General features: G+C 55.5%; 1 protein-coding gene across 4 annotated transcripts; it reads right to left on the reverse strand.

Moving 5' to 3' along the window:
- Positions 1 to 386: 386 nt before the first annotated feature.
- RNPS1 (RNA binding protein with serine rich domain 1) lies at positions 387 to 7,134 on the reverse strand. 4 transcript variants are annotated; one of them, XM_049768737.1, is made up of 9 exons: positions 7,071 to 7,134; positions 5,020 to 5,133; positions 4,149 to 4,327; positions 3,760 to 3,915; positions 3,472 to 3,663; positions 3,239 to 3,341; positions 3,018 to 3,171; positions 1,414 to 1,555; positions 387 to 1,081 (listed from the first exon to the last, which is right to left on the reverse strand). In XM_049768737.1, the coding sequence occupies exons 3-9, from the start codon at positions 4,214 to 4,216 to the stop codon at positions 982 to 984; spliced, it is 915 nt and encodes a 304-aa protein (XP_049624694.1). In that variant the 5' UTR covers positions 4,217 to 4,327; positions 5,020 to 5,133; positions 7,071 to 7,134; the 3' UTR covers positions 387 to 981. The 4 variants fall into 4 exon arrangements, with proteins under 4 accessions (XP_049624694.1, XP_049624695.1, XP_049624696.1 ...); XM_049768738.1 differs by lacking the exon at positions 7,071 to 7,134 and adding an exon at positions 6,792 to 6,824; XM_049768739.1 differs by lacking the exon at positions 5,020 to 5,133 and having other exon boundaries at positions 7,071 to 7,128.
- Positions 7,135 to 9,246: the final 2,112 nt, after the last annotated feature.

Consider the following 9,246-nt stretch of genomic DNA (forward strand, 5'->3'; position numbering starts at 1 on the left):
ACCGAAGCTGGCACCTCGCTGTGGCCCAGCAGTTCCAGGAGCCCCGAGACAGGCCGCGACTGGCTCTGGTTCACGCACACGCGAACAAAGAACTCAAGTGTGAGATGGGCAGGTAGCACCCTTCCGCCCAGACCCGCAGGAACACAGAACCAAGGTGAACTTGTTCCCTGCACTCAGGAGTCTTAACCAAAGCCTTCCAGATAAATTCTGAAGAACCAGAACAGATTATTTGGGGATGGACTTCCATTTCTTTTTCTTGAGGTGGGGAGATGGGGTGAGGGGTTGGGCCATACCAGTCAGCGCTCAGCTGACCCACTGACAGACGGGTCCCACCCTTTCTGGCTCTGGAAGCTGGGTGACCAAGGGAGAGCAGTGAACCCAAACTCTTTGCATTCAAATCCTAGGTTTATTCAATCAACACAATCCTTTCACAACAGACTACACTTATCTGAAACGCTACAAGTTACAAAACTCAAAATTTATGGTACTGACTGTACAATAAAAACCCCCAAGAAAGGCAATAGCAATGTACACGCTGCCCAGGTAGCTGCAAGGCCACCAAGGACACAACTTGGCTGCAGAGCCTTGGGACCAGCTCTCAACCTGCTCACTCATTTCAGAGAAAGGGAGACATGGGGCTGTCTGAGGATACGTGGAAACAACCATTCACAGCAACTAACGGGGTGACAGGAACGGGCAGAGGCGGACCAGAGCTAACAGGCGTAGAAGACAAGGGAGCCCCTTATGGAAGCAACCACAGAGCTGGGATGGGGGGGGGGGGCACTACACCCCAGCTCTGCCCCGCCTGACTTGCTGGCTTTGCCACAAATGCAGAACTAGGAACTTGGCCAGGCGGCTGGAGAGGACAATCTTCGGACACACCCTGAGCCCAGCAGGCACTGGGGCACCTGCCCCGGGGATCTTCCTTCCCCACAACCTGCTGGAGGGGACTGTATTGGGGAACAGCTCCAGCCGTCCTGCTTATCGAGATGAGTTGGAACTAGAGCGGCTCCGGTGGCGGCGGCGACCAGGCGAGCGAGAACGCCGGCGCACGGGGGACCTGCGTCGTGGGGAACGGGACCTGTGGAGGATCCAAGGCCATTAGACATCACATAAATGCTGTGGCTACTTCCTTTCCTTCACCTGCTGGATGGCAGGCACAGGGGCCCAGAAAGGGCCTACTGGTCTCCTTGAGGCTGTGGACCCTTTTTCTCAGCTAGGGGAAACCGGCCTTACACCTGACACATTCACCCAGAGCCAATATGACCCCTACGGTTCCAGCACCATCTACAGGAAGGGAAGGAGATGGAGGCACTGGGACCCGAGCACCTCGCCTTGCTCCCTCCCTAGCTGACAGTTCCATAGGTTCCATTGTGTTTGAGGGGAAAACCACCCACACGTCTCGACACCCACCGTCTCCTCATGCGTGGGGGCGAGCGACGCCACATTGGGGGCGGTGGCAACATTCTCCTGGGGGGACTGAATCGCCTAGGAGGGGGTCGAGGCCAGGGAGCCAGCACAGCAGTGGCAGTAATTTCTTGGCCATCAATTTGTCCTGTGGGGAAGAGTAACATTTCAGAGCATATGAAGAGAAGTGGCCCGCAGCAGGTCAGCACAGATACTGGGCAGACAGACCTGACGACCATTTGGACCACCCGGAAAGAACTCTCAGTTCTCACAATCAGCACAAATCAAGGAAACTGCAGAGGCAGGGAATGTGCTTGGCCAAGCCTGGACTGCCTTCAAAGGAAGCAACATCTATGCTGAAGCACTGGAAACCAGTGGCTGAAAAGGGAATCCACGGGAATATTTTGAGGCAGGACTGAAGACGCCATATGGGTCAAAGGAGAAACAGGCAGCATGGAGAGGCGGGGGGAAATCCACCACAGAGGTAGGGTTTTTGCCTTGCACACAGCTGACCCAGGACGAAAGGCGGTTCAAATCCTGGCATGCCAGATGGTCCCTGTGCCTGCCAGGAGTGATTTCTTTTTCTTTAAACTTTTTTTTTTTTATTGATTGATTGGTTTCTGGGCCACACCCAGCGGTGCTCAGGGGTTACTCCTGGCTCTATACTCAGAAATTGCCCCCAACAAGCTGGGGGGACCTTATGGGATGCCAGGAATCAAACCAGGTTCCTCCTGGGTTGGCAGCATGCAAGGCAAATGCCCTACTGCTGTGCCATCTCTCCAGCCCCCAGGAGCGATTTCTGAGCATAGAGCCAAAGGTAAATCCTGGGCACTGCTGGATGTGACCCAACAAACAAACAAACAAACAAAAGTACAACATGAGAGAAATGGTTCCAGAAGATGACGACCATTTAAGTCGGTTCAGGGACCTGCAGGCAGCTGTAGCCGAGGCAGTGGGCACAAGCGTGGCTTAAAAGTGTACTCAAAGGGCCATGCAGACGCAAAAAGGGACAGACAAACCCACATGCCTGGACCCAGACAGGCTCAAAAGCTTTAACAAGGGGGCTGAGTGACAGTAGAGCCAAAACGATGCTTGCCTTGCATGCAGCCAACAGGAGTTTGAGCCCCAGCACCACTGAATACAGTCCAACACAAAACAAACCCAGAGGCCTCTTCCAGGGCTGTGCAGATTAACGTATAGGCACAACACGATGAAATTTGCCCGGCAGCACCACCAGGCATGACCCCCCAGTGGAAAACACAGAAAACCATGGCACTTTCACCTGTGCTTTAAGCTGCCTGCAGACTTCTCTGTCCAATGGACTACTGTTCCGGCCCTGACAATCTGCAGAAACTCTTTTCTTTTCTATTTTTTTTTGTGGTTTTTGGGTCACACCCGGCAGTGCTCAGGGGACCATATGGGACACTGGGATTCAAACTGATGACCTTCTGCATGAAAGGTAAATGCCTTACCTCCATGCTATCTCTCAGGCCCCCAGAAACTCTTTTCAAGACATGTTGCATAAAACGTGTCTTGAAAACATGCCCCTCGAGTTGGACCCAGTACCCAGAAAGTGGGGCGCCACCAAGCGCACGCTGCAGGGCACACACCTCCGTCCATGTGCCTCAGCGCCTTCTCAGCCTCGTCTGGGTTCTCAAACTCCACGTAGGCATACCCCTTGGACAGATGGGGGTGCATTCTTTCCACAGGCATGTCGATCATCTTGATTTTCCCGTAAGTGGAAAATATCTCCATGATGTGGTCCTGAAAGGCACAGTCTAAGCCCCAGCCTTTGAGGCGCTTGCTCCCCAGCCCATCGCCACAGCCTTACCTTTGTCACGTTCCTGGTGAGCCTCCCGATGTGTACCTTGGTGGGCCTGGGAGAAGGGCTCCGCCTCTTGCGCTCCTTTTCGTCTCGCTTGGGCGGCTTGGACCTAAGGACACAAAAGCACCAGTAGGACCATCGGTGAAGCTGAGATGTCCTCAGGACGAAGAGTGTCCCAGCTTCCTGAAGCGCCACCCACTAAGCCAGAGTGCCATGCAGGGCTAAGAAGGACCCCTTACTTGGAGCGCGACCGCCGCCTGTGGTCATGGCGGCGCCGGGAAGGACTTGGGGAGCCCGAGGAGCTGCTGGAGCTGGAGCTGCGGGACGTGCTGGAGCTGCCTGAGCGGCTGGATGCTGAGGAGGAGCTGGAGCCACTGCTGGAGCCGGTGCTGGTGCTGGAGCCCGAACTGGAGGTGGAGCTGGAGCGGGACCTGGCAGGACATGGAGGTAATAATACGTCAGGCAGGGTGGTGAGGGACCCCGAGGCCTCCTGCTAGTTTCCGAGGAGACCCCCCCAGCAGACCCACCTGGTGCTACTGCTGCCACTGGACGCACTGCGCCGCTTCCGAGTCTTGTCCCTGCCTCGATCCTTGTCGCCTGACTCCTTGGTGGCCCCTTTGTCTTTGGAGCGGTCCTTGGACTTCTCCTCGGAGCGGTCCTTGCGTTTCGTTGGAGAAGGAGCCCTGCGTGACAAGGGAGGTTGTGAGCGCACACCCTGCTCCCAGGCCGCCCTGAAACAGCAGGACCACCCGAGAGAAAAGGGCTCCAAAGGTCAGAGACGGGGTGAGCGAGCAGACTGTTCTGTAACTTTGGCCCGATCCGATCCTTCTATCATGCAGGGCAGTGCCAAGCTCCCCGAGGGTCCTGGCAGTGGGCACCCCCAAAGTAGCACTAGAAAAATCTGACAGCGAATTACCTAGTGCTGGACTTTTTATTATTCTCTTTGGCTCCTAGCAAGCTCTTCTTTTTCACTGACAGATCCATCCTGCCCTTCTGAGGCGCGGCCAGCAGCAATGGGGGCCTCACTGCTCTCAATTCTCACTTCTACCTCCAGAAACGGGCCCTAAGTGACTGCAAGTCACACCAGAGCGCAGCCTAGTAACAAGATAAAAGAGTTCAGTGAAGAGCCAGCAGCAAAGATGGAGCCTAACTGGCAGTTAAAGCTGGGGAGGTGGGAAGGTCAGTCAGGGCCCTTCCCCCGCCTCAGGGCTGTCTTTTTTTTTTTTTTAAAGAAATCGTGGGGTGATCCCCATCAAGAGCTTTAGGAGGCTTAATACCCATTGTTTACCTCTTAATTCAAGGATCTAATTGTTGGAGGAATCTAGTCATAGGAATCTAGTCAGAGATTGGCCCAAAGAGTGTTTCTACTCATCTTGCTAACAGCACCAATTTCATACCAGTGATTTCCTCACTTATCAGAAAAACCACTTCAGTGACTAGTACCAGCATGAAAACATCTATAAACCTCAAGCTCAAGAAAGCAAACTGACCTACCCCCTGTGAACCCTTAAAGCAGCAGAAACATGATATGAGGAACATGAGTTAGGAACACGAATAAGAAGATGTATGTAGGGGAAGACTATCACGATTTGATCATGACTCTGAAATGCAAAAAGAAAAAATGAATCAAGACCCACGGCAGGCAGAGTTACTTCGGTAACGCAAACACAGTTGGAAATCAGGTGTGGCAAAGATATGCGATGTGCCAGACATCCTCCAAGCTCTTTAATAAAATTTTCAAAAAGAAAACAGAAAAAGAGACATTGGCACTGAGTGGAATACCACACCTGGTGCGGTAGCCGGACATATGCTCAATGAACGGCCCGGGAGGTCACTCGGAAGCTGTGGCTGCACTGCCTGCCCTGTGTCCTGGGGCTGCTGTCTTCGCCAGCACGCAGGACCTATATGCAAGCAAAAGTCTCAGCCATGCGGCTCAACTACTACTGTCCCACCTCTTGAGAGTCTGGAATAGGGACACAACACCAAGACAGGTCAAGCGGAAGTGAGGTGTTCAAGGAGTGTAAAGTGACATTTGAAAGTGAAGAGTGTTTCTTTTTCTTTTTTTTTTTTTTGGGGGGGGGGGTCACACCTGGCAGCACTCAGGTTTACTCCTGGCTCTATGCTCAAAAATTGCTCCTAAAAAAAAAAAAAATATAGGGGCCGGGCGGTGGCGCTGGAGGTAAGGTGCCTGCCTTGCCTGCGCTAGCCTAGGACGGACCGCGGTTCGATCCCCCGGCGTCCCATATGGTCCCCCAAGAAGCCAGGAGCAACTTCTGAGCACATAGCCAGGAGTAACCCCTGAGCGTCACAGGGTGTGGCCCAAAAACCAAAAAAAAAAAAAAAAAAAAAAGAAAAAAAAAGAAAAAATTGCTCCTGGCTGACTCGGGGGACCAAATGGGATGCGGGGATTCGAATCACTGTCCATCTGCATGCATGGCAAACGCCCTACCTCCATTCTATCTCTCCAGCCCCTGAAGAGTGTTTCAAGTGAGAAAGGAACAACAGAGTCAGTCCTGCTCTCTTTCCCAGAACGTACAACTTCGGGTGATGTGTTGGGACAGAGAAGTAAGATATCAGAGAGCCAAGGGAGATAGAACTGTGGGAAGGACATTTGTCTCGTTTGCTGCCAACCGGAACTCAATCCCCAGCACACTTCTAGTCCCTTCTGTGTGGTGCCAGGAGAAAACTCCTTAGCAAAAGTAAAAAATAAAATAAAAAAATAAAAACAACCGTCCCCCAAGACAGAGACAGCCAGGGGGCCACAGCCCAAGAGGCTGTCCTTGGCCACAGAGGAGGAGGCAGTGTGGACTTGGCCTGCCTGGGTTTGATGTAGGCTGTCAAATGAGATCTGGCTAAGTCCTTCCCAGGGTCGTATCTCCTCAGCACTGCTGTGACAATCAGTGTTCATTGACCAAGGACATGGAGGCCAAAAAAAAAAAAAAAAGGGTCCAATAAAGTCCCTGCTAGGGAAGGGAGCCGGCCAAACCAGGGGGGAGGAGGGACATTTGCTCCCCAACACAAAAAGTCTCCTGGCTCCCTCCTTCCTCATCTCGATCGCCCACAGGAGTCCCTGGGCCACCACGATGGCTGGAACAAAGAGGCCGACACAGGACGAGCGGGCAGCAACGCTGGAAGCCGGGGACAAGTGAGGGGTGCCTTGCAGCCTACACACGATTCCCAGGGCACTACCTTCCTGCGGGGAGGGGGGGAACCCAAGCCAAATCGGCCCCCTGCACAGATGGGCGGTGGAAGGCGGCGGCCTGACCCAGAGGGCAAACACCGCAGGCTTCTCGGAAGCAGTGAGAGCCCAGGCGAGGCGGTGCGGGGGGTTTCCGGAGCCGGGAGCAGCGGGGTGCAATTCCGCAGCAGAGAAAGCAGAGAACAGTTAGTGAGCGAATGCTAGGAGCCGGGGTCCCCCGCGCCACGGGTGCAAGTGGGGGTGCCAGCCCAACGCACGCGAGCCGAGGGAATCCAGCCGCATCCCCGCGAACTGCACACCGGGCGCCTGGGCGACCTTCCTGCAAGGGCCGGGCCCCCCGCCCCGGCCGCGATCACTTACAGCGCCGGCCAGGCCGCTAGCGCGCGCGCCGCCGAATCCCGCCTCGCACCCGCCCGAAGGCCCTTCCGCCCGCCGCGGTCCCACCACTTCCGGGCCGCGCCGCCGCCGCCGCCGCCGCGCCTCTAACCCGGGCCACACTCGCTCTCGGGGGCCCCGCGCCGCGCCGCCCGGCCGTCGTAAGGGCCGGGGCCCGGTTGGCTCTGCGATGCGCCCCGCCGGCCGTGGCGGGGAGCTTTTGGGGCTTGGATGGTGTCGGATTCCGCCCCCCCCCCAACTTACATCTTCGAGCAGCTGCCGTGACCGCCTCCCGCGCTGCTCAGCCGCTAGGGCGGGCGCCGCGGTGACGTCAGCGCGAGGGAGCGCGAAGCGACGTCGTCCGGCGCGCGCTGATGACGCGACGCGTCGGCCGACGGCGAGGGGGGCGGAGCGTGTTAATTACAAGGCGGGGGAGGGGGGCGGAACGGTGGCGCGAGTGGTAAGGCGTCTGCCGGGCGACCTAGAACGGCCTTGGTTCGATTCCCCCTCGGTGTCCCATATGGTCCCCCAAGCCAGGAGCCAGGAGTAACCCCTGAGCGTAGCCCAAAAACCAAAAGAAAGAAAAAAGGGCTAGGTCTGTCTCTGCTGTGTGCTGACCCCCCTCCCCGTTGGGAACCATGCCTGGCCAGCTCGGATGGAGACTCGTTTGCGGGGGTGGGGGGGACATGAGTTCTCCGCCCTCAGTCACCCCAAGAAGCTGCAGCAATGCAGGGCTGGAGGGACCGACCCCCAGGGGGGCAATGCCGCATCTCCTGGTGCCCCATAGTTTCATCGGGATTCGAACCACCGACCTTCTGCATGCAAGGCCAAAGCCCTACTTCCATGCTATCTCTCCGGTCCCTAGGAAACCTTTGATATTAAACCTAGAAATCGCTTACTCAGACGAGAACCCAGCCCAGCTCTTTCCTAAGGGACGGGTTTTGTGTCACGGAGCAGTTTTTTTTTTTTTTTTTGGTTTTTGGGCCACACCCGTTTGACGCTCAGGGGTTACTCCTGGCTATGTGCTCAGAAATCGCCCCTGGCTTGGGGGGACCATATGGGACGCCGGGGGATCGAACCGCGGTCCGTTCCTTGGCTAGCGCTTGTAAGGCAGACACCTTACCTCTAGCGCCACCTTCCCGGCCCCACGGAGCAGTTTTTATTAGTAGTAGTAGTAGTAGTAGTATTTTTTTGTTTGTTTGTTTGTTTTGGGTCACACCTGGCAGCGCTCAGGGGTACCTCCTGGCTCCACGCTCAGAAATCGCTCCTGGCAGACTCGGGAGACCATATGGGATGCCGGGATTCGAACCAATGACCTTCTGCATGAAAGGCAAACGCCCTGCTGCTCTGGCATTGAAATGGAGCGTTTTCAACCACTGAAATGGAGCATCAACAAAATTAGGTACATGCCTTCTTTCTGCCCCAGGTCCCACTGCTGAGGCCCTCCAGGCCAATTTCCCCAGGAGCCTTCTAGCTACACACTGGGTGGCCCCATGCTTCCACCTGCTGGCACCCACGGCTACTGCGTCCACCTGCAAATGGGGTCCCAGGTGCTCAGAGAGCCAGTTTGGCTGGTGGGAGAACAGGCGGTGCAGCTGGTCAATGCGACCAGGGGGCACCCCTGTCTACTGCCCACAGCTGCGGGACGGGGTAGCTGAGGCACACGGAGAGTTAGGTGATTTTAGGGCTGTTGGTAGTCGCTCCAGTATCTTGGGGATCCTTACATGACAGACTAGATTAGGCTGGGGTCAGCTTTATGCAGGCGCCCTAAACTGATTTTCTGTAGTTTTGGATGTATATAACAAGATTGTGCTGGGGGGTCGGGAAGGTGGTGCTAGAGGTAAGGTGTCTGCCTTGCAAGCACTAGCGTAGGACAGACCACGGTTTGATCCCCCGGTGTCCCATATGGTTCCCCCCAAGCCAGGGGCGATTTCTGAGCGCATAGCCAGGAGTAACCCCTGAGTGTGAAACGGGTGTGGCCCAAAAACCAAAAAAAAAAAAAAAAGATTGTGCTGGGCCCTGCTACTTATAATGGCTACCCCAAGGCCTGGCTGCCCATTCAGCTCTTTTGGCTGCCAGGTGCCTACGCCCATGCGGGGGACAGGATGTGGGGCTCACCAAGCTGTCCTTAACACTCTTCTAGGTTCCTGTTGTGAGGAGTGAGTGTGCTATTGTGTGTCCACATGTGACCATGTCCAGGTGTGACTGCAAGCATCCATGTTCAGTCCACACATAATTGTGTCCAGGTGTCTCTTGGGTCTTACTGCTTTTCCCATGCCCTGTTCTTTTTTTGTTTTGTTTTGTTTTTTTGGGTCACATTTTGCAGCTCTCAGGGGTTACTCCTGGCTCTACACTCAGAAATTGCTCCTGGCAGGCTCGGAGGACCATATGTGATGCCGGGATTCGAACCACCTTCCTTTTGCATGGAAGGCAAACACCC

Source organism: Suncus etruscus, chromosome 2 (assembly GCF_024139225.1).
Source record: "Suncus etruscus isolate mSunEtr1 chromosome 2, mSunEtr1.pri.cur, whole genome shotgun sequence".
Taxonomy (NCBI): Eukaryota; Metazoa; Chordata; class Mammalia; order Eulipotyphla; family Soricidae; genus Suncus; species Suncus etruscus.

Bases quoted from the DNA above. Each gene is read 5' to 3' on its own strand.
- RNPS1 (XM_049768737.1), bottom strand. From the start codon at position 4,216: ATGGATCTGTCAGTGAAAAAGAAGAGCTTGCTAGGAGCCAAAGAGAAT. The intron at 3,916-4,148 runs GTAATTCGCTGT...CTTGTCACGCAG, and splicing joins AATAAAAAGTCCAGCACTAG to GGCTCCTTCTCCAACGAAAC. The intron at 3,342-3,471 runs GTAAGGGGTCCT...TTGTGTCCTTAG, and splicing joins AGGCGGCGGTCGCGCTCCAA to GTCCAAGCCGCCCAAGCGAG.